Source organism: Aplidium turbinatum, chromosome 7 (genome assembly GCF_918807975.1).
Source record: "Aplidium turbinatum chromosome 7, kaAplTurb1.1, whole genome shotgun sequence".
NCBI lineage: Eukaryota > Metazoa > Chordata > Ascidiacea > Aplousobranchia > Polyclinidae > Aplidium > Aplidium turbinatum.
Genome location: NC_137478.1, coordinates 32,290,253 through 32,316,309, shown reverse-complemented (window position 1 = coordinate 32,316,309; position 26,057 = coordinate 32,290,253). Strand labels below are relative to the sequence as shown.

The 26,057-nt window shown below is 39.8% G+C and overlaps 1 protein-coding gene across 1 annotated transcript; it reads left to right on the top strand.

Moving 5' to 3' along the window:
- Positions 1 to 546: 546 nt before the first annotated feature.
- LOC145774609 (uncharacterized) lies at positions 547 to 26,057 on the top strand. The gene is made up of 8 exons (XM_082585885.1): positions 547 to 774; positions 2,702 to 2,842; positions 11,015 to 11,252; positions 11,770 to 11,920; positions 15,626 to 15,786; positions 18,094 to 18,679; positions 18,981 to 19,240; positions 22,551 to 26,057. The coding sequence occupies exons 1-8, from the start codon at positions 547 to 549 to the stop codon at positions 23,819 to 23,821; spliced, it is 3,036 nt and encodes a 1,011-aa protein (XP_082442011.1). The 3' UTR covers positions 23,822 to 26,057.

The following is a 26,057-nucleotide window of genomic DNA, read 5'->3' as shown; positions in this document are numbered from 1 at the left end:
TTTAGATCAGTTATTCATTTTCATTGTAGATATGATAAGCAGTTATTTTTTGTTACTTGATAAGGGCTAACGTGTGTATGGCCGAAAACGTTTGTAGCTTATAGTTTATGTTCAATTTTAATCTATTATGTTAAATGCCGTGTGGTTGCTTGGTTGTAAATGTCATCATTGCAACAAGTTTTAGCTCAAATCATTTAAACAACAATTAATTTGTTTTTCAACGGGTTCATCAGTGGTTTAGTTTAGTTCTCTATGACATCATAAATGTTGTTATTTTTATGTTTGAATGTTTTTCTGTACTTTTTTATGATCCTAATAAATTGAAACAGGCTGTTCAGGTTTTTAGTGAGTATTAACTGAATTTGGTAGCCTAGTATACAGTAAATATTATTGTTGTCAGAGGCATAGCTAGTGATCAAATTAATTATAAAAAAAAACAATAGATAGAAACACTAATTTATCATGCTATTGCTCTTCACATATTTATTTCGTGACAATGTGAAGAATTAACAAGTTGTTATGTTCAGATGGGATTTAATGGTTAAAATGGCTAAAATGTGGAAATCCTCTGAACACAGTAAGATAGCTGAATTGTATGATTTGAAAAATACGCTAGGCCGAGGTCACTTTGCTGTAGTAAAACTAGCTGAACATGTTTTTTCTGGTGAAAAAGTTGCAGTAAAAGTGATCGATAAAACAAAAATGGATCAGATATCTGCTGACCATCTCTACCATGAGGTCACATGTATGAAGCTGGTCCAACACCCAAATGTGGTAGGTTTTTATCATGCTTTTTTCCTGTTTTACATAATTGTTTATAAATTATATTTGCTCTTATATATATAGCCTATACACAATAAATTGTTAAAATTTAAACTTATTACCTTGTGATATGTGCTTAATGCTTCTACTTGCATTCTAATTTTGATGTTCAAAATTGTCCATTTACCCCAACTTTGTCAAACTTCTGTGTGAATAGGTTTGTTGTCAGTTAAGTTATTGTTATTTCTAATTTTGATTATATACTTAATTGAATGATGCACTAAACTATTGCATTGAACCTCTGGTATCATGCAGCTTATGGGCCACCCCACATGCCAGTCTGTCATCAGCAGCTGCTCCCTAGTGGAGTGACCTATTCTGAACAGGGTTGATCGGTTTAAACAGGTTAAAACCTGGTTTAAACCTGGCAGTTGTGAGCACCTAAAACTGGTCAAAACCCCTTTTATAGTGTATGAATCAAGTTGCTTTTCAATTAAATTAAAAATATTACCCTTTATGTTTAGTAATGATGTTCAAGTATATATTTTTTTTTGATCAACAATAACGTATATGCTGGATTTGGAACAAAAAATATTCAATTTCTCTGTTTATTTTTGATATTTTAATCAGTTGGTTACGGTATTTTAATTATTGAGAAAATTCAAATTCTAAAAATAAGTTTCTGATGAACCAAAAAATGCTTGGTAGGACGATGAACAGTTTGCACAGCCAACTGAAGTACAAGAATTTATTCCAACAAATTTTTTTTTATGAAAACATTTGCCATCAAATTTTGCCTGACAGGTCGGTATTGGCGGCCATTAATGAAAGTTCAGGCGGCCATGGCCGCCAGCTATTTCGAGGCCTGCATATCAAAATGGTCACAACTCACAACTGCTTTTATATTTCCTAAATAGCCCAGGTAGCCGACCATTCACTACATAAAAATATTTTTCTAGGTTTTGACCAGTTTTGACCGGTTTAAACCAGGTTATAGTTTAGTGTTAGAGTTAGGTTAAACCAGGTTAGAGATCAACCCTGATTCTGAATGTTAATATATTTTTGACAAAATAACACTGTTTGCTTTCAAAACTGCTAATTACCCATACCCATTGTTGGCTATGTACAAAACGAGATTAACTGTGCAAGTGGCCTTGGCCCTTGAGTGACCCAAAAATATTTTTTGGTGTTAAACAGAGTTTTATGAATCCTTCGGACCTGTAGCTACTGGCAAGTCTATGACAATTGGCAAGCATTTATGTTTTGACAATTGACATGACCAAGCATAGGCTAGCCTATTTTGTTTTTAGATTTCCAGAAGCAACCAATAGAGCTGAAAATGCTTTAATACTGGAGAAAATATGTTTTAATTGAGCATGAGGGGCTAAGGCTAGAAATCTTTTTAAAAAAATAATTATGTTCTCATTTTTTGTTGTTTGGTAATTTGCGATCATTTCATATATTTGTAAGCAAAAATAATTTTTAGTATTATTGCATATTATATACCAGTACAACTGTAAAACTGAAAGCACTGCTGCTGATTAGCTTGTTGGGAATTATCCTTCAATAGCTTGAACCTAGTTTACAAATGATAAAATGCACGTAATACTAGTTAATGAATGGTATTTTAACTAGAGTAGCCTTCCAATAATTGGAAAGTATGTAGTAATGTAGTTGTATCACTCATTATATTGACGTTCGTTTGTATGCCTTATTATTTCACGACTGCAACAGTTTTAAATTCTGTTTCAGCAGTTAATTCATAAATTTGTTAGCAAACAATTGTTCGTTTTCTTTTTTTGTTGTTTTATAAAAAATATCTATTTAAATTGCTCATATTTACAGTATGATATATATAAAAAAGCAGCCTGCTTTTACAACAAAATAAGGTGCTCACATCTCCAGCTGAGTTTATTATGCAAATATCGTTTATTTTTAGGTTCGCCTGTACCAGGTGATTGAGACACAGAGCAAGTTGTATCTTATTCTTGAGCTCGGTGATGGTGGCGATATGTTTGATTATATAATGAAGCATGACAGAGGACTGCACGAAGACATAGCAAAGGAGTATTTCGCACAGGTAGGTACAATTTATATTTAAAGATGGTTGCAATGCTGGTGGGAAGAAAAAAGTTTTAAGAGTTCTAAAAACTAACACTATCGGTACTTTAAAAGTTACTGACCACTGACAGGACAATAAAATCGGATTACCAATACCAGATGTTTTCAACTGTTTCAATGTCTGTTGTGTTTTACGTCTGTATAACTCATAATTCTTCATAACATTCTTCTTCGTCGTATGAGCTGTTCTTCGGGACTATATGTTTGGGCATGATGTCATCAGCCACTCGACAGTCTCGTCATCCAGGGTCTTCAGTCCAAGCGTTCCATGTGGTGGTCAGGGTTGGTTGATTTAAATCATTGATTTAAATCATGATTTAAATCAAACAATAAAAATCAAAAAAATCAATTAAAAAAATCAAATGATTTTTTATTTGCTAAAATAAAAATAAATACATCAACAAACGTTTCACTGCTTCTCTGTAATACAAAAGTTATATTTAAATACTTAAGGCTATAGGCTATGCATGTTTTGAAAGGCAACTTAGTTTACTTTTCAGTTCACAAACAGTGTTGTTCACTAAACATAGTTTTTGAGCGAGTTTTTTCCACTTTTGGTCTGGTTCAATCAGAAGTTCGAAATCGATTGGGCACTGCAAAAGCTGGCGAGCTTGTATTTATGTACAAACTTCTCAATGCAAAATAAACTGCAATTTTGTGTCATATGAACTTTTATAATTTTGGTATGGTACGTCGGTAACATAATTATATTACACAGTTAAACTTTCTTTGCAAAAAGTCTGGTTGTAGGCCATGCGTCAGTTGAGCAAAAAAGCAAAGTAATGTGTGCTCAAACGTAAGGAAAGATCTTAGTGTAGTGAGATGACAGTCTGAGACGTACCTCAATCTCGATATGCACATTATGATTTAGTATAAAACAACATATCACACCTACTTAAAAATATGTGCAATAGACAGTAGTCAGGCTAGCCTACAATATGATAATAAAAATGATTAAACACTTGCAAAGCAAAGCCTTTCAATCAATCAAGGAGTTAAAAATAATTCTGCTATCTTACTAGAATAATCTCTTCCCCCAAGTAGACTCGACGCTTTTTTATATAAAAAAAATCAAAAAAATCTGATTTAAATCAAAAAAATCCGATTTAAATCAAAAAAATCGGATTTTTTTAAAAAAATCATGATTTTTTCCAACCCTGGTGGTGGTTGATGGATGGATTCATAACATTGAGAAACCCGAACAGAGGTCAATGTGCACCAGCGCCTACTTTATTACTCGATTGGTATATTTGTTGTCTCATTTAACAAACTCAACCTCAAGTCACAACATATTGTATGAAATAATTAATTAAACTACCATTCAACGTTTTATAGGCAGAGAAAACTTTTTCTCGAACCGTAGAAAATTTCATTATCAGATCACCGCTTCAATGCGTGATGGAAATCTACAGATAAATCTGCATCAGGCATTGCAGAGTGCAAAAAACAGTGTTGCAGAACGCGTTTTCGAATATTAAATTCTCATCAGTGCAACTAATTATCTGAATATTGTATGAAACTTTGTACCCCTTTCAATGATGGTTGGTGTGGACTGTGGACCCATTGTCTATGTAGGTTCACACTGGTTGACCTAATACTAATAGCTTGGAGTTCACTGTTTAGCATTTGAACAAATATGTCGTTCCTTGTAGTTGAACGTTCAGTCAAAGTCGAATCAAACCAATGAGCTCAGTCAGCAGTCAGCACATTGATCTTGTATGACTAAGTATTTCCCCAATATACTCTAATGCACAACACACCACCAGACTCCATTCATTCATCCCCGACGCCGACACACGCCCCATCGGCCTGACACTACAGAGACAGGCATGGGTGCGCCTCAACCGTCTCCGTACGGGCGTCGGGCTCTTCCGCTCAACCATGCACCAATGGGGAATGGCTTCTTCCTCCTCCTGTGAATGTGGTGCCGAGGAACAGACCGCAGACCACATCATCAATGACTGTACCATCTTCAAACCACCTAACGGAGTGGAAGGTCTGCGCGTCATGGATGATGAAACTAAAGACTGGCTGCTCTCTAGCAGCCTTCCAGTGTAGTCCGGGAACATCGTGAATCTGGGGTGGTAAAAGGATAGACCCTCGGCCCCAGAAGCTCAGACGACGACGACGACGATTCATCAGTGACGTAAGCTGTTCTAGAATACCGGTAGTTAGAGTTTCAGAATATTATATACACAAAAATCATTTTGCTCCGTTCAATAATAATACTTTGAAAACACACTTAGGTTTAGTTAGGGAATCCAAGAAATTGTATTTCTTCGTGCGTTCAAAGTGCAGCACCTGAGCGTCCCAATGTCGAAAGTGCAGTAAAAAATTGAAGTGCAATAGCCCGTGTGTTCTTTTAAGATTAACTAGCTCATTATTACCCAAGCTTTGCCAAAGTTCAAAACAAAAATAATTCAATTATCTTAAAGGCCGGTTGTGAAGAATTTATTTTGTGCTCGCGTAATCAAATTGTTTGTCGTCCAAGTCGAGCCCTTATTCGGTTCATAGTTCCTGCAACGTTGAGTTGCCACAAGATGTGCAAGCTGCCTCTAAGCCTTGTGGAGACTGGAGCAGATGCTTCCACATCCACCATTTAGTGCTTTGTTGCATCTACCGAATGTTGTTTTTCATCTTGATAGAGAATACCGGTACCTCAAAAATTGATTTCAAGACAGTTCCATTGCTTTTTCAAACATTATGATGCATTGTAATGCAATAATTTGTTTTCATTAGTGATAGTGACTTCACAAGATAATTCAGTTTATAGTCAAATGTACATTCTTCAACCACGCCCATTCACACTTTATTCTTTTTGACGTTATATCAGCGTAAACTTATGGCAAAGGATTGTAAACTAAATTGCGTTTTTCTTTGTATTCGTCTTGTTGAACTGTTGTAATTTACTTAATGGATGATATGTTCATGTATTTCTTGAATTTTGTACCAGTATAATATATATATTGTTGAAAATCGGAGCAAAACACCAGTTTAAGATTTAGGCTTGCAGCTTTTGATTTTAATATTGTGTATAATATATAACCATTCATTTAAAGTACAATTTTTATGTGTGTTGATGATATCGGAGTTCGCTTTATTTGTTCTTTTTACGTATTTTCAAATTTTCTTTTGTACATGTGTTAGCTGAAGATGCTATTACTATAACGAAATTGATTCTTAGTAAATTACACTAAGAGGTTAAATTGTTGTACAAATTCCAACATTTGATGAATTATATATGTAAAAAGCAGTGCCATGAGTTTAATCAATTCTTGATTGTTGGATATTTTACTAATATCATACCATGTAATAGCAATAACATTTAATACGGTAAAGTAAGAGAATAATCTAGGCCGCCCGCTTGGTTTGGGTATGATTCTTTTAATTCAATGCATGGAAGCTACGTGTTGAACGATTCGCGCTGTGTTGTGTCTGTCTTGGAGTATTTCCAACTCAGAAGACGTCTGCAAACGCTGAGTCGATGTAAAAAAGAACCGATTTTATAATTGAGTTGCCTGCATTTAGTGTACTGGGTTTTGACTGCCAAGTTGGCTGGTCAGTCATGCGGAAACAGCAGTTAATTCTTGTAAAGGTCATCTCTGACTCCGGGCACCATGAGTTCGTTCTTGCCAGGGTAAACCATGCATGATATTACTTCTTTTCAAGAAACAAGTTCTGCGCTCATATCATTCTTCGTTCCATTCATTGTCTCCTCTAAAGATGTGCCACACTGAAGCAAGTTAGGATTAATTTAGCTATTCCACCAACTCTTTTGCAGTCTTAATGACGTCGTTTGTTATTGTTGGTTAATCGCCATGTGCTTCATGTTTCATTCAATGCTTTGAAACTTCAAGTAACGTTTTCTATTTTTTACTGAAACCGAGCAGTTGTTGTACCTTGTTCTGGTTTTGAACCCGTTTCCAGTGGCCATTGATCGCCGCAGTTCCGTGATGATTCCCTGTGTCCTCTCCTACTTTGATCAAACCTTTTGCAGGTTCCACGAAACTCGTTTAGTGCTTGTCGTACTTTGTATTGTTGCTTGTTGGTGACATTCTCAAATAAACACAAAGTGGTTATGAAGGGAAGATAATAGCCCAACCTTGTGTTGGGTGATGTGTGAAGGTGATATGTTGCTTCTGTTTAGTTTTGTTACTTTTGTAACTTGATACCTGCTTGTAGGACGACCGGCCAGTATATCAATACAACATTGTAACGACGTCTATTAAGTGGATAGCTGTATCTGGAATGTATGAGGGTGATAACCTTTCTCCACAATCAAGTTATTTAATACTTCATAATTCATAATGAATGAATGTCCTACCCGTTAATTCATCGTCTCATCGAACGCATCAGTACCGTGTTGAATTGGTTTTATTGTTTTGTGTAATGTAGAGAGGTAGAATATGGCGAGAAAGGTTTTTGTTGCTCGAAGCTGCAGTACGTGCATGCCATGAAAAACCACCTTGCCATATTCAAGTTCTAAATATTTAAGTTAAACTAGACAATTGGCAGCTGCTTTGCAATGAAGAACTTTGTCACTGCTGGAAGGTGGTAGCTCCGGAAACTGCTTGGCCAAACATAGAAAACAAGAAATGATTCTTGCAAAGGCTTTGATGAAGGCCAATGACTGGCCAATTGTTGAACTTTCCTGAAAAAGGTTCATTATCTTCATCACCAAGCCACCTTCACCCTGCAGTGCTTAGCCAACATGCATCAGAAGCACGACTTTTCAGTTTGCCTGTCTTCTGCCAGGTTGTTTAATATTTCGTTCATTTATTAGAAGCAAACAGATTGTCATTACAACACAGCTTGCGGAGTTTTAACGCTTTAGTAGAAATGGGAGGTTCCCCACGCACATGGCTATGGAATATGCATCTTCAAAATTATTACTATTTTTATTCACAAACGATTATTGTTAATTATTATTATATATAAATTATTAATTACCAGGCAATCTCGCAGCAACGGGGTACACGTACTGCACTTGGGATTTGGCGATAAACTTGGATATTCACTGGGATTAATTGCTTTAATTGGGGTGCCGACCTGGCGTGTGTTTATAACACACGCGCCTTGATGCCACGTCACTCAATTTCATCCATTACAATTACCAGATTGCTACTATGAGCTTGCTTTTCTATTTTCTGTTATGCTTCAAGTCGGTAATCTTCGCTCTGTAATGATTGCCTTGGTTGGCTTGGCGGTTGTTATTCCTGTAATCAAACTTTTATCTCTACCACGCATCTGGGTATCTAATCATTTAAACATTACCTTACGTTGGTTTAACGCTTTGAAATGAAGTAGGAGTTAACGCTAAATTGTTATTTTTTTGAAATTGTGCTGGTTATCTCGAAACCATGGAGAAGCAGTTTCATGGATCATAACCAAAGTTAGAAGTGAACTTTTTTTATGGTGTTCACACTTCCCCCTGTGGTTAAGATTTGTAGTTGGATGGACGGGAAAGCAATGAAGTCAATCTTCGTGGCCACCTTCAGCCACATGCTGATGGGCGGTATCGAACCAACGCCCTTTTGAATGCTGTACTAGGGGTCTCACCATTTGGCCATTAAACTGAACAATTTATCTGTCCGTCATACGTCACAACAACCTGGTGCTATGTCTGTGGTTTGGAGAAAAAATAAAAGTTCAAAATATCCACCAAACCCCAAATTTGAAAAGGTATCTTTTGATGACAAGCTAATAATATCAAGTTCAGCAACTTGTATTTTCATGCTTTCGCCATCGTAAATGCGGCTTCCTCAGTACACACTTTGACAGTGAAACCATAAAAAGTAATTAAGCGGGAAATCAACCGAGACCACTGTGAAAAGCATTCAAAATAAAAACAGTGGCAAAAAATACGTTAACAGACTTAAGATTCATTGCAAAAGACAAGATAGAACTGCTCAGAAATGAGGCCTTTTAAATACTGTGGAAAAATATACTTCTTGAAAATAAAAAAGACTTAATAAATTTAACTAAAGTGTTTTAGTGTGTATTCATATTTCTCTTGTTTTTAGTGTGTGTTTATATTTCTTTTGTTTTTAGTGTGTGTTCATATTTCTCTTGTTTTTACTGTGTATTCATATTTCTCTTGTTTTTACTGTGTATTTATATTTCTCTTGTTTTTACTGTGTATTCATATTTCTCTTGTTTTTACTGTGTATTCATATTTCTCTTGTTTTTACTGTGTATTCATATTTCTCTTGTTTTTAGTGTGTATTCATATTTCTCTTGTTTTTAGTGTGAATTCATATTTCTCTTGTTTTTACTGTGTATTCATATTTCTCTTGTTTTTACTGTGTGTTCATATTTCTCTTGTTTTTACTGTGTATTCATATTTCTCTTGTTTTTACTGTGTATTCATATTTCTCTTGTTTTTAGTGTGTATTCATATTTCTCTTGGATGATATTTACCACAAAGAATCAAAACTCGGGTTTGGAGACGTCTGCTTCAGATGCCCATCTCTCTTTGTCACAGGGAATCACCATTTGAGGGACATAGATAGCTTTCAAGTTTTTGTATTTAAATCAAAATTAGCAATGCTTGAATGGGATTAAATGAGATCATGTTATCCTTCAAGTGGCGATTCCGTTAACCCTTTGCAGGAGACTAATCTATCTCAATACTACACTCCAGAGTCTAGACATTGCTAGAGAGAGCACAAAGAAAGTGAAAACAAATTTTAGCAAGATTCAATGGGACGTTTTCTTGAGTTTTGAAGTTTTTTGTTAAAAGTTCCAATGCCTCATCAACCATTGAACGGGAATCCAATGCGTCAGATATTTTCACGGTTTGACGTTTTACAATGGAAGTTGCTGCCTTATTTGGAATCATCTTGTGAATAATAAGGAATCCTGTGCGCACACATGCGCCATTCGTAGGGAGCTGGATAACGCGATGGATAGTGAAAATAATATCGATCGGCAAAAGCAGTGGTGAAGAAATCTGTGGCATGAGTTGGTGATGCGATACTGATGAGCCCAGCCTTTTAGTCGAAACTTGTGTCTATCGCTGTTCGCTGTCAGTTCTTGCTACACTCAACTGCCGAGAAACATAATAGATATAGCTGAATGGTATTTGATTGCTTGCTTGTGTTTCACACCGTATTGCAACCAGTGACACGCGTAAGTGAACGTATAATAATCACGTCTGTTCTATTGCCGTGTTGCTAATATGCGCTGCAGTTTCTTCGAAGATCTATTTTTAGAAAACGAAAATATTGCAAGCCTTTTCGCGGTAGCAGAGAGGCTGTGTGGAGAACTGTCTGCAATGGCTAACGAAACATAGCAAGAAGTATGAGAGATTTTTCATCGACTCTGAAAGAGACCAACTTAACGTTGGAAACGTTTTCTGAAGTTCAGCTACTTGTTTACTATAACTCGCACTCTGGTTATTCATGTTGCTTCTGTTTTCGATTTGAATATTTTCCAGATATATGATCGGGTGTCACCATTTGGCATTCCTAGTTGTTATCGATATATGTGCAATTGTGCATTGGTCAATGTGGAAAGACTTTGGTAGTTACGTTTCACTAATCTCCGTTCTCGTGAATTTCTTTAACTGCATCGTAGTTGAGGTGGTATCAGAAAGAGTGGTGTCATAACTACCAATCTTTCTGCACTTTATTTATCAAAAATGTCGAAAGGGCTGTGAGTACATTCCACCAGGTGTGGAATCCGCTTTTTTATAAAGTTTCTTATCGTTTGCATTTTTGCTTCATGATATTACTTTGTTTCAGTTGCTTATGGTTTAGCAACATCTTGACCAAAATCACGGTGTCGTGAAATGTTAACCGTCAATAGTGCACAAGTTGTTGCTGTTTGAGGCAAATCAGGTTTTCATTGTTTGTAATCATTATCATGTCGCAACAGCACACACACAACTGAGTATAGGGGACCCACATGAGGTCGAGTATCGAAAGTTGTTCATGATTAAAAGTCAGTGTAGTTTTAGTTCGATATCCAGCTTACGATCAAGTAGGTTCGGTTATGGCAGGTGGATTGTGGAGTGCCGGGTTTTTATGGAACATTGTTGCGCTTCTGTGCGGAGATAAGCTCCTATTGTTACATATGTTGTGTTGATAATCCTGCGGCTAACCTTTCCAATCTATGCATTTGTGTGCAGATTGTCAGCGCTATCGCCTACTGCCACAAACTGCACGTGGTTCATCGCGATCTGAAGCCCGAGAATGTGGTCTTTTTCGAGAGCCAGGGTCTCGTTAAGCTAACCGACTTCGGCTTCAGCAACCGATATCAACCTGGAGAGAAGTTATCGACGTCCTGTGGTTCACTTGCTTATTCAGCCCCAGAGATTTTACTTGGCGAGGAATACGATGCACCTGCCGTCGATGTCTGGAGCTTGGGTGAGCACCCGACTAGCAAAACCAACGTTTGTAGACATTGAATCAATGCAAAAACCCGGGTTTTGCTAGCCGGCAGTTACTTTATCATTCTTATAAATTTAATAATATTACCTTTTTACTGCAAATGTGTTGCCTTGTTATAAGAACAATTTGTAACATGATATAAAAAAGGACCTAATGAACGGACGTAACCAGGTAAAGGCTAGTGGTCTTACCTTGGTAGACCACATAGTTTCTGAATCTGCAAACCTTTTCAACCATTCCTGGCTAACTATTAGAATTCCGGTTGCAATCTGATAATGCGGTCGTTGCCCTTTGACATTCACTATTGTATAGACCACTAAGACCAGTAACAAATTTCGATTGAAAGTGGTTTAATAATTCTTAGGCCTGTTCGGTTTTAGGCTTTGACAGGCTTTTCTAAAGCAAAACCAACTTGAAATGCCATTGACTATTGGTGTATGTAATTGTTACGCTGGGTGGAAATGTGAAAAGAAAATTATGAGTTTCTTTCCAGGAGTCATCTTGTACATGTTGGTTTGTGGTATCGCTCCATTCAATGAAGCAAATGATTCCGAGACGTTGATCAACATCATGGATTGTCGCTACCAAGTCCATGACCATGTCAGCTCCAAATGTCAGGATCTCATTGAGCGGATGCTGATTCGGTTGGTCACATTTCTTTGCTAGTTGCTTCATGCTTAATGCTTACCTCTCATCAAGAAGTCAGTTCTGCCACACGAATAATCGTTGAACAAGATATAATTATATTTTATGGTTTGCAAATTTACTAGATTCAAAAAGGGCTTCTGTTTGGAACATAATTTTATTTAGTTACTGCGCATGCGCGAGTTGCAGTATTTCGACCCTAGCAAGTAATACAAATTATTCTGTTTGAATAAATAACTCACTGCTCGAAATAAAACTGTCTAAGGTTTTACATTAATCATTAATCGGTATTCCACTGATATTTTTCGCACAATTTGTTGTTCCCACCTGATACCAATATCAGATTGGTTGTTCGGTGGCACTACAGTACTTCATATTTAATATCCTTCTCCAATTACGTGCATTGGATCATCATAATCCATCGTCGGTTTGTTCCCCACTAGTGGGGGTGGCCGATTGTTTCCGCGCAGCAATTGTTTTTATCCCTTTTCTCCATTTCACCCTGTCCCTTGCATCTTCCTCCTTCAGTCCGATTTTTTTAAATTCATCCTTCACTTGTTGTTTCCACGTTCTTCTTGGACGACCGCGTTTCCTCTTCCCATCCACCTTCAGATCTAGTGCCTTTCTAAGAAAACTTCCTTTCTCCCTCCTTATCACATGTCCATACCATCTTACTCCATTTGCCCTTGCCATTTGGTCTATGGTCTCTCTCATCTCTAGCATATCCAACAATTCTTCAGTCCTTTTTTCCCTTCTCATTTTCACCCCACACATTGCTCTCACCATTGACCTTTCCGTTCTTCTCAGGATTGCCAGTTCACTCTCTCTCAATATCCATGTCTCGCTACCATATAGCATTGCAGGCCGTACACAGCTCCGATATACTTTTCCTTTCATCCTTAGTGAAAATTTTCTGCCATACAACATTTCCCCACATTCCCTGAACTTTGCCCAGCCCAATCTTGAGATATCGCAATGAGGTTTGTTTTATGTTAATCAGTATTTCATAAAGTTTTTATTGACACATTAAATACACTTCTAAACATTCTAAACCTTACTTTATTTAATACACTTCTATATGGCCCAATTATTGGCCCAAAAATGGCCCAATTATTCGATTGCACATGGTTTCACACCAAACATTCACTTTTGGACTATCTCGCTGAAGTTCTCTAGTCGCATCGGGGTTTTCTGATTCCCAAATTCTCACATTGTGTTTGTTTAACTTTCCTGAGACATGAAAAGTTGCCTCATCACTGAAACAAACTCGCTTGGGGAATGCTTCATCCTCAGAAATTCGTTGGAGCATGTTCACTGCAAATTCTTTTCGTCTTGGCATGTCGTTTGGCTGAAGTGCCTGCAACATTTGCACTTTGTGCACTGTTGCACGTGGTACATCCAATTGCCTGGCAGCAGTACGGATGGACTTGATAGGAGAACGTTGAAAGGCTTGCCTTACACCCTCGATGTTTTCTTCAGATGTTCTTAGTCGCCCACTCCTCCTTGTATCGAACACTGTCCCTGTCTTCATAAATTTCTTGTGCCATAAACGAATTGAATGACGTGATGACGTGTCTCTTCCATACTTACTTCTGTAGTTTCGCTGGGTCTGAACATCTGATTTTGTCTCAATGAACCAGGATACACATTGCGCTTTTTCTTGAGCAGTAGTCATTTTATGGGGGTTTGATTCATATAACTCAATCATTAGGCTAAACATAAGAAATTTTAATTAAGAAATTTTGTCTGAAACAATAAATTTTAGTGTCAATAAAAACTTTATGAAATACTGATTAACATAAAACAAACCTCATTGCGATATCTCATCACTTCATTTTTTAATATTTTTTTTAAATTGTAAAGAGACTTTATGAACACCCTGTATTACGAAGTGTCAGCTTTACGATGCATGTTGACGCGTTATTGTTTTCTTTTGTGAGACCACATGGTATGACTTTGTGCCGCATCTGGCCGGGCCGATGTATGGTTTGATATGTCGCAACAACCCTAATCTGAAGGGGCTTGTCATAGGCGGTAACTTTATGGCGATATTGAAGTTTGTGATCACCTCTTGCGAGCAGTGGTTGGTTGTGCGGTGGCCCACCAGACTGTGCGATTCTTGGCGGCAAACTTGTATGTTTGTTGACGTCATCAATGATGGATGGTCGTGTCGCGAAATGTTTCCATACCCGAGTGGCACTTCTGGCCACTCAAGGAGTTCTTTGAAACAAACTTTGTGCTGTGATATCTTTTTCTTCTATTGTCATTTTTACTTGAAAGTTACAACTTCAGCCCTCAAATTTATTTGCGTTTTCACATGTTGAAGTGACGGATACCAGCAGTATGCTCTCTCTCTGGGTTCATAGAGCAAATCCAGTTTATTTCGAGTAGCCTCCTGTTTCGTTATTTTCATGGCTTAATGTTTGGGCGAGAATTGCTCACTCATGAATCTTATGGTAACAGAAGAAATGTTAACCCATCCCCTGAACATGCGGATTTGAACGACTCAAAATAATGTTTCCAAAAGCCAAATGTCTATTTGTCTCAAACAATGCTATGTCGTTAACAGTTTGTTTGTTACGTCATAAGCTGGCAATGACAACTAAACTTAACAAAAGTTAAAGCTTGAAAAGTTTCTTCCTTGCGCCATGTTCTTGCAATCTTATTCGAACTCACTGGTGTTTCAAACAAACATGAACAAGTTCCTTGGTGAAGAATTTCGTTTTGTTTTGAATCGCTTTTTATAGAATACAACTTAATTTTGAACGTCATAACGCAAATCACGCTTACAAAGCATGAGGTGCTCCCCAGAGACTTAATCTTTCATTTGGTTTAACCATGGTTCCAGAAAATCATTTCTTTACCAAAATTGTATTAATCAAATTTCTCCCCTCTCTTGCTCTGTATGAGCATGGCTTGCAATAGACGATTCGCAGGGAATTGAAAGAACTTTCAACGTCGTAATCGATATCTGTGTATCGTTGGCATGCTGCTTGCTTTTGAAACATCAGCTTAACTGGAAACGCAATTATCATTCATTATTGATGTTGCGGGTAGTATAAGACAACCTCTAACTGACGAGGTATTTCTCGGTTTTATCAATTGCCCTGGTAATTTACACTTTTATCTCAATCACTCTCTCTCTTTCTCTCACTCTCACTCTTCTGTCTATAAAGAAAGTTATATACTGATTAAATCGTTTGATTAACTTGCAATGGATTACGCAGCCCGCACAGTTTTCAAGTTAAATTACACCACAGCTTTTCAACTGCCTTGAAAGCAATTTTAATCATGAAGGTTCTTGGGCTGTTGCTTCACGTCATACTGTGATGACATCATCGCTTCATGTATCATTTGCTTGTTGCTGCTGGACCACAAGACCTAATCATAGTTAGACGTAATGTTCAACTTAGATTCCTTTTAGTTTGCGACTTGGAGTATACCAGGTTGTTATGTTGTTTCACTGCTTATGAAGGTTCGGCGAAATGTTACACATTTCATTGCTATGTTTTACCAAAACCCGTTTTTCAACAATTTAATCGGATGATTTTGTGGGAGCGCCATGAGTAACTTTGCACCTCCGTAGGCCGAAGCTGTCCTTGTGACGTGATTGCACAGGGGCATTATATCATGAGTGAAAGCTCTGTTTGAGTTTGCAATGCTTCATGTAAACTCGAAGTGACATTTCTACCTTTTCTATAAAGCGAACCCTCTGACCGCATTGGGCTCAGTGAGCTTGTGGACCATCCCTGGCTTATCGGGGCCAAGTCACTAGGACGCGCGAGAAGGAATTCGACCCCTATACTGGTGCGCAACAGCATCTCCACTGAACTTCATCAAAGCATCGTCGATATGATGATGAAAGGTGAGTGACGTTGTGACGTGAGTGACGTTGTTACGTGAGTGACGTTGTTACGTGAGTGACGTTGTGACGTGAGCTTCGTTTTTACGTGATGCACTTCATGCTCACTTTCTTCTTCGTCGTATCCAGGGTAGTTAAAGAATTTAATTTAAAAGTGGACAGGAAAGCAAGGTAGCCAGTTTTCATGTCTACCTTCAGCCATGTCATTAAGTGTTTTGCGAATAACACAGCCACGTATTCTTGATGGTTATCGAACCAACGCCCTCTCGAGTGCCATACCAGGGCTTTCACCCATACGCGCCGATTTTCCGGGGGGGCCTGGGGGCAGCGCCCCCCGTAAAATTATGGTTGAGGGGCAACAAAAATTGCTATTACAAATGGTGTTTCAAAGATAAAATACTTCGTTAGAGATTTAGATTATTTAAACGGACTTAAAGAATGCCGAAAGCGAAAAATAGCAGCTGATCGCATGGCTTTTTCTGGAACGTGAGTCCGCCCCGATAGCTCAATTGGTTAGCGCGTCACTTCTGGAACGAAGAAGCTTCAAGATCAAGCAGCGCTGGTTCGACTCTCGGGGTGTGCGCTTGAGCAACGCACGTTAAGGACTGCTCTCCATTCAGCGGCACCTAGTGGATGGAATAGCTCCCCGGCAACAAGACTTCAACAATCGGAAACTTCACTCTGTCAATCTCGGTGACCGGGCCTGCGTCAGTGATTCAAAGCCTCTACAAGTATGCGAAACTGCCAGGATTAAGCTCTGCAAGAAGCTTTCCCAGTCCGAGGATAAAAATTCAATCAATCATACTACAGTACTGAGATCCGCAGGCACGCACTGCTTATCTTCCCGCGCGTGAGGAGGAACTTCAAAGTCAAAACGCGTGGAAGCGAAAAAGCGAATGCGAGGTTGAATGTTTATTCTCATTTCACGAGTTATCCAAACGTCCGTTAGATTTTTTTGTGACTTCAAACATGAAATCGATTTTAGCAAACTTTATCGAGTTGAAACTACGACACAAAGACAACGAACAATTACGTGAATACAGCTTGGAAATCACACGGTATAGACATTTCAAAGTAGATGGTAGAGTAACTTACGCTGCTGGAATAGTCACGTAACTATTCACTGCAATATTAAGTAAACCAACTAAATTAAACGCTATTTTCAACGAGGTCTTCCCGCTGTGAGATCAATTATGATTCAACAGAACGCATTGTTTTGTTCCCAATGCGTGAGAATTAAATCGAAAACCGATAAACGAAATGGTGTTTAATGGTCTTGGTTGCAGGTATTGTCTGCATTAACGACGTCTCTTACCGCTATTATCACCTAGCCAACCTGACATCATTGTTTTATGGGGCCGCTAAGGTTTGACATCGACTTCAACGATCATGAAATGTTACGTAATATAAATGATTATATCCTACACGCAAAAATATAAAATTGATCTCTTAAATTTAAAACATCTCTTTTTGCTGTTTTGTCTCGTGAGCTTTGCATATTGCTCAACAAGTGCATAAAGCTTAGAATTGACAAGAAATCATTAAGTTTGAATCTTTGCAAATAAACGTATTCAAACCTTCTACTTCGGCCGACGCCATTTCACACTCTGTAATCTACGTCGGCAATGATTTTGACGCAGCACAAATGCGTTCATTTTGAAAACTGCCGAGCTGGAGACAACAGCTTGTCACGAATGTCCCGTGTATAAAGTTGAACCTGACTTATTGAAGTGAAAACCAATTGCGAACATCTCGACCTTTACTCGAGTATCTACGGTATTCGATAAAAGACTATAAAGACTTTCGATAAAAACAGCAGAGAAAACACTTCGCCGTTGTTAATGCTTTGAAAGTAAGTAATTAGCAAAACGAGCGAAACGAAGCTAATAAAACTGATAGCGAGTGTCCACTCTGCTTGAGATCATGATTTTTTGCGTTTTATTTCGATAACTTCACTGTTTTGATCGTTGTTATTCACTCGCACGAAAAGAAAATTAATCGGCTTGAATTATGAGCTAATAATATCAAAATTTTTACTAGGCGTACTGCATGGATAAAACTAATCGTTTCAAGCAGCGGTTCTAATAAATTCAGTTTGCGGCCTAGATGTCAATATAAACAAGACATTAAGCTTAATCAAAGACTATTTTAATTGAGTAAAATAGCGTTATGGTTATGACGTCATCACCTTTCTCGCCCCCCAAGGTTTTTTGAAAAGTCGGCGCCTATGCTTTCACTACTTGGCTATGCACTTATGTGAGTTTTGTGCAGCTTGCATGAAGCACAAAACTCATGATGTTGATCTTGCAGCTAACCTTGCAAACGCTGAAGAGATCCAACTTGCCCTTGATGAAGATCGTTATGATCACATTACTTCCACCTACTTCCTCCTTGCTGAACGATCCTTAATGCAAGAAGAAAACACGTGTTCTACGCAAGACTCCGTATCGGATGTAGATGGAACAGAGATGTCCACCTCTTCATCATTTGCTTCGTCATCTTCCGGGAAGACTATACCTAATAAGTTACGACCCATGCATCCGGATGACAACCCATCCTCATCTCCGATGCTTTTCTCTGTGTCTCCTCCATGTAAGCAAGCAACTCTTCTTCCTCCTTCGCACGTTCCTACGTTTTCTTCTGACACCGCTAGAAGGCGCACTACAAGCTCCAGTTCAGAAGAATCAAATCCATCTTTGTTTTCTCATCCGAAAAATCCTTCCTTTATCCGGGAGCATCTCACGATCACTCCTCGCCATGGGTTCAGTGTTGCTCATGGAGGGATTGATGCTTTGATCGAAGAAGAAGAAAGGAGCAAATCCCAAACCACAACTGATGATGAAGACGGAGGAGACGACATCACCAACATCCTCAATCCCAATGTCCTTGCATCTCAGTGAGTTGATTTCTGATGATCTTCCACAATTGAAAATTACTTGCAGATTGTCAAGGCTGGTGATGTGTAGCTAACAGGGATCACGAGCGGAACTGCTCTTCATTGTTGGAATAAGGAGCTTTCAATCACCATTAAACAGTATTTTTAAAATACGTAGTTGGTTTATGAATACCTACGAGAACTCCACTTATAACGGCTCTAAAGTATTTCTTTCTTAACATTATTCAAGAAATTTGATATCTAAAAATGTAGTCGCCGGCATGTTTTGGTTGTCTAAATTTTTACTTTCTGATCTTTTCAGTTTACAACGCGCTTCTTTGCAAATGAAACGAATCAAGAAGAGAAAAAGTGCTCCGGTGCTGAATGAGATATGTGAGGAGAGTGAGTTGGAAGGAGAACTCCAAGATCATTCACTTTTCCGCCATCGGAATAATCATTCCGGCAGGCATTCCATTTCAACATCCTCTCCATCTACTCTCCGTCGCCCTCCAGGAGGAGCTTCCTCAGATAATTCTCTCCTGGAGAGTCGCAAGTCTCCGAACTTGTTTGGTTCGCGTACAGGTGAGATGATTGTTACTGTGGAAATCTTTATGCTCGGACTGGGAAAGCTTCCTTGAGAGTTTAATCCTGGTAGTTTTGCATACTAGTGCATACATAGTAGGGTGTACCATTTTTGCAAAAAGTTTTTAGAAATTAGTGCGGCTATGTATCACGGGTTTCCACTTTTGTTAAAAAGTATTTTGGTGGAGGTTCAGAATTTTCCCGCCAAAACTGTGGTTTTGCCGCCATTTTGAAAAAATGGTGGCCATATAAGATATCATGAAAATCCACAGCTTTAAACTGGCGTAACGTGATCATATAATATGTCGATTACGGGGTTTTTGGGGTCACAGAACACGAATTTGGAGTCAAAAGTACTCTACGACAACAATTTTGGAAAATGAAATTTTACCACTTGAAATTTATGGTGAAATTCTACAGACATGGACACAACCTGACCAAGAATACCTCACCCCAAAATGAATAATCTTTAAATATTATCAAACTTTTGAAATAACAACACGATTCATTTACAAACAAATTGAGTTAATCACTCTCAAATATGATCCATCCCTGTTTCTTCAGTCCTGATTGATTTCACTTTCCAGTAAATTTCATCAACACTATAGCCTACCACAGTTATGCGAACACTCAATTCACTGAATTTTTTATGCATTTCTTTAACAATTGAGTTTGGCTAAGGTAGCTTTATTGTAATCTGTGAACTGTTCTCTGTGCCTTTGCACGACAAGCAAGATAGCTTGCCGGCGGCTCTTGTCAGAACAATTGTCTATAAAATCAGAGATTAGCATAATCTCGCGTTCCGCAATAGCCTACCGTTGACCACCCTTACGTTCAAAACAAATTTGTTTAGTTTCTTATAGCCTAATCACTGATTTTTTCCATTTTGATACTGGTATTTGTTGCCACTCTTGATCAGTAAGTTCCGAATTGCTTTCCCAATTGCTGCCTCCAGCAATGTAGGCTACAAGCACCTTGCCACTTCCCTGAATTGGTGGCAGTCGTATCAAACACCTACCACCAATGGCACCTTTCACTCTCCAGTCTTTCACCAACTTTATTACGGCCTGTTCCTGAGATGATCCGGAGCCGTCTATGGTAGCTCAGGCACCCCCAGCAGCTGCTTTATTTCTGCATTACCTTTATCATCAAAACTAACGCCAGACACATATACACAGCACTGTTTTGATGAAACATTTCTTCTCATTTTCAGAATGTTACAGTTTCAGTGAATTATTGCGAAATCAGGGGCCTGGAACTCATCTCTGACATTTTGGGAATGAGAGGACCTAGTCTTATTAGCCAGTCTATGAGCTGTTGTGACTGAGATATTAGTATCTTCGACTTGTACGCCGGACGCTTGAACTACAGCAGCCACGAACATTGTTCTTTGCAGGTAGCTCAATCCAAGTCGACCAGATGTTAAAGTTGTAGGCGACATAATATCCATTTTCTTTCTCTTCTTTTCAGGAGTTTTCCAGTTGTCACTGTCACTTTCTGTTTCTTCATCTGTACTTAAGTCCAACTTTACTGTTTTCAGATTGTCAGCAACATCCTCTTTCTGTTACCTTTCGCAAGCTGCGCTGTGTTATTTTTCTCTAGCTGTCCCGTCTTTTCTACAGAGCATCTCTTCCCAATGCGCAACCTACTTGATCTCGCTGGAGCTGATTTTTCAAATGTTCCAGATCTGTCTCCCAGTCAATGATACCAGAATGCATGAGAATTGACCAAGTAGTCTTACAATTATCCAGAGGATCCTTGAGATTTTCTTCCATATCATGCAAACGTTTTTTAAATGAATCACTATTATTCCTCTCACGCCTGGAATCAAGTTCTAGTTGATACCAAGTTTCATACAAATTCTTCAGATGCCGGTCTTTCTCCGCATTTTTAACAATAACCTTACACGATTCCTTCTCTGTTCAGATTGTTTCTCGTTTTGCTTAATGCTTACCAAATCCACGCTAAAATGATGTTTCCATGCCTGGCGAATTTCCTCCCTTGCTATCACGATGGATTGGTTGGTCGTTCTGTGACTTTCGTCTCTGAGGAACAACAGCCTAGCAAGAACGTCAGAGCTTTTAGAAAGCTTAGAAACACCTAGTCTTTTGCTAGTGTTCCCAATGAGGAAGTACTTTCTTTTTGGTCTTTGTGCCAATGATCGGTGTGCTTCACCGGCCGTCTCATTCAGTGGCATAACGGATCTGAATCTTGTAACTTGCGTAGGCTACGATCACTAGCTATACTCTTCGAGTCAATGTAGCTAATAATGATCTTCGTCGTGTAAAAGTACAGCATTTACCCAGTTGGGAGAGTTCACTTCGGTTTTTCGAACCTTTTGGTCTGCCGTGGGGTACTCTTCTGCTGTCCATTAGTTAGTAAGTAGGTAGGTTAGTAACTAAGTAGGCTAGGCTACAGGCTACTGTGGACTAGTTAGTAGGTTTTCATCGGATGTGAAGTACATGCTAATTTTCCCCTCATGCTGATTGATATAACTACACCGACAAGAAAAGTTTATGCATACATGCATTTCAAGGTTAAAATGACAATAAGATGTTCTTTTTATGCAAATCTGCAATCCAGAACAGTGTGGTCACATCTATATGTCAAAATTTACTTTACAAAATTGTTGTCGTAGAGCATTTTTGACTCCAAATTCGTGTTCTGCGACCCCAAAAAACCCATAATCAACAATTCAACATACTATATGATCACATTACGCTAGTTTAAGGCGGTAGACTTTCATAATATCTTATCTGGCCGCCATTTTGAAAAAATGGCGGCAGAACCACAGTTTTGGCGGGAAAATTCTGATACTCTACCAAAGTACTTTTTAACAGAAGTCATCATCATCATAATCCATCGTCGGTTTGTTCCCCACTAGTGGGGGTGGCCGATTGTTTCCGCGCAGCAATTGTCTTAATCCCTTTTCTCCATTTCACCCTATCCCTTGCATCTTCCTCCTTCAGTCCGACTTTTTTAAACTCATCCTTCACTTGTTTCCACGTTCTTCTTGGACGACCGCGTTTCCTCTTCCCATCCACCTTTAGATCTAGTGCCTTTCTAAGAAAACTTCCTTCCTCCTTATCACATGTCCATACCATCTTACTCCATTTGCCCGTAATACATACAAGTGGAAACCCGTAATACATAGCCGCACAAATTTCTAAAAACTTTTTGCAAAATGGTACACCCTAATACATAGTTACATACACATGTTCTCTAGGCGAGCGTCGAACCGGCGTCCTTGGAAGGTTGCACAGTTGCTCTCATCATTCAACAATTCTGCAGCTAGTTGTTTTTTTTGCAGGTCGTCCACTTCGCAGGCGGAAGTCTCATCGTTCCAGCAGCTCCGAAAACAGTGATGAGGAGGAGAGCACCAGCAGAAGAGAGAGCAGCTCCAACCTCTCCAGCGTAACCGCAGCTATCTTCCGACGTCGCGACTCCGCCAGCGACGACGACGACAGAGGCGGAAACTCCGGCTTCGATCGAACGGCTGGCTTCCGCTATGACAATACTGTTAGTGACGTCATAGTGGAGCAAGAGAACGAGGCGACGTGCGGTGGGGACGCGTCGCACAATGACGCGGGGAAGGCCCCCGAGGATGCAGCTGAGCAGTGCTTGCTCAACAACGCCACTTACCTGCAAACCTATAAAAAGCAAATTAACCTCGACGGCAGCGATCAGAAGATCATGAATGTCCTCGGCTTCCGGAGTCGCAGCGCCGAATCGCGATCTTCATCCTCCTACTCCGCTGTGACGTCAAGCAGGAGCTGCAGTAGCGCGCGAAGTAGCTGCAGCAATCTGAGCGGGCATCGGCTTCGTCCGGGTGGAAATCGGGCGGGGAAGTGGCTCAAGAACAGCAGCTCAACGCGGTCCGATACCGGTCTGGTGCTGCGTTGTCATGCCAACAACATGAAGTGTAGATGTCTCCACCCCACCAAGATCTCCAGAAGATCTTCCTCATCTTCGTCGTTCGCATCGCTGATGCATGGCAACCTGCGCGTTTGCACAAGCCTGGATTGCGTGGGGACCTATGGCCTTAACGACGATGAGCCACGTCATCATCGGTCGTGCTCATTGCCTCGACGTCACAGAAAGGCAAAAAAGTCAAAACATTTGTTGGGGACGCACAACCAAGTAGGAGGCCCAGTACCCCTCTCCAGCCAATTTGAAGGGTCGGGGGTTCAGAATATTTGTTCCGGGTCTCGCGAATCGGTCGCTGTCGTGAAGAGGAGCAACCTCAGTATTGCGTCATCAACGTGCAGTGGGAGCAAGTTTGTGGTGGATCCCCTTAATGAACTTCCCCCACCCCCTTGTCTCACCCCTCTTCCCGAATCAAGCACGAAGGAAGCCTTCCCGGGCCAGTATATCTTGATACCCTCAAGTAAGTCCTTTCCTCCCGGCCACACTGAGCCTGTTACCCTGAAGCCGAAACATGCCTCAAAAAACTCTGGAATTTTGACGAAACTGAACAACCTCAAGAGCGTTTCCCAGAGCAATAGAAATGCGCTCCCTAGTGGCTATAGAACCACGATCATCCGAAAAGTGAAGGCGCGCAGCTGTTGCGCCGTGATGTAGGTCGCGCGTGGTCGATTGTAGCCTTGACAATCGGCTGAGAACCTTCTCGAATCTCCGAACATTCTGTCGCTGAACGTTCGGACAATCGGCAAGTGTGACGAAACAAGTTCAATTATTGTGATGAATGGATGGGCTATGTTGTCGGGTACGCTTCCCTATGACGAGATGATCTCCCTCCACAAACTTACATCTGCTTGGCGGGGGGTAATGGAATTTGTGACAACGTGATGGGGTAAACGGGGGCAGCTCCTGTTGCACCACGGTCCTTGTTGCCGCCTCATCATAGGAACCATCCACGGTTTCAAATGTAACTCATTGTTTCAAATCAGTTTCAACAATGACCTTTAACGTTATCAGGCTATATAAGCTTGCTCTGTGCTCCAATCTCGAGCGGTGAAGTGAACTTTTAGTATGGAATTTCTGTGTAAATATTATTCCTCTAAGAACGTGCGATGTTCCCAGTGTTTCCCTATGTTTGTAAATAATTAGATGATATTTATAATAATGTTGCGTGTAGCCAATAACTTGTCTTTCCATAAACTTCATCTATGAGGATTGTTTGCATCACAACTGACTAACCGATGATTCACACGACGCATGCGATGATGGCAAACGTCCGTAACTTGGCCGTTGTCTCAGAACTGATTTCTCCCGCTGCCGACGCGACTGGCGATCATCGTCGGTTGAGAGGACGTTATTGAGCGGACTATGACGTACATACCTAATGGTTTATTGGGTATGTACGTCATAAAGTCGACTTCTCTTTTGTGACATGTCTCTTATGCCAACCCAGTGACAAATTAAATTACACACCAAAGTTTTCCTACTACTTCCCCTACCAGATGAATAAGTGGGGTCTTCGTCCCTTCCACGATAAAGATGGTTCTCTCAGTTGGGGTCCATGCAGTTCTGTGGATCAATACAAACATCCATGGTTTAATTTTTGGCCTGTGCAATTCAGTTCTCCATTAACTGACATCTATTGGCTGGAACAACCAGCAGATATCGTGCCCAGACCGCAAAGCAACCGTTTTTTACATTGAATCAACGTCTGCAGACGTTGAATCAATGTAAAAAATGATTGATTTGCTGTCTGTGGTAGTAACTCCACATTAACGGCCTTGAGGCTTTATAAGCCCGAGTATGCTTCGATCAGTTTCTCTCAATACTGAAATGACATCATTGTTCGATATTGTTGAAGTGCCGCACAAAGTTTTGCAACTGATTTTATTTGTTTTGACTCGTTGCGGTTTTGTGTTTAGAAAACCTTGTCCCCGTCTCTATTGCCGCCTTAGGGGGCCACTGTATTAAGAATTATGTCCGTAAAGTGGCGCTGTTTGACCGACAACAGCCCAACGTTTCATGTGCGAGTTACATGTTCTGTCGTAGTATAAATGTAAAATTAACGTTGAAAGGTGTAACTTTAACTTGTGAGGTGTTCGTCTTGTTGACTCTCCTGTGACGTAATGATGACGCACAACGATTGTTTGTTCCTCCTTGTGTGACACAATAATTTGTTGCGGTTGTAGGCTACATCCCCAAGAGGGTTAGAACTGACATTTTCATGCACCAGATGCATCGGTTCGCTTCGTTTCGCATGCATGTGGTTCTTCAAGGTTCAACAGATCCCCTGCCATGAGCACCGCCCGCTGGCAGAATGAGGTCTATCCCAATCGTCATTCTGCTGGTCGGTTGGTGCACCCCCACCCTTTAGCGCCACAGTGTGTGCATGTTGCTATGTTTCGGCGGACTAACCGGGCTACAATGCCATAACCCCCCTGACCCTGTTCTGTTGGGCTGATTCACTTCCTCACCAGTTGCACCAACCACCCATGTGCTGTCGATGGATCACATATACACAACGCCTCATCTTTCCTCAAGCGGCTCTTCATTACGATGCGGTTCGGTTTCGATATTTCCTAGCTTATCCAGACAGCAAAACCGTCATTTTACGTTGATTCAACGTCTGCTGATGGATTTTTCTATCTGGGTACGAACAGCTGTGACTTGAAGCATCGGAGAGACTTGGTACTTTGTCTCTACGACAATGCAGCTTGGGTCATAAATTTGCTGTGGTGGCCCAACGGAAAAACTCTCTTACAAACAATTAGTTTTTAAGTAATTAGAGAAAGATCGTTTTTCCACCATCCACAAGCAAACTACGTTGCTTAGTATTTGCTTGTAATCTGTTTCCATAAAACCAGTTCTTGCAAGACAGAAATCTTGAATAAAAATT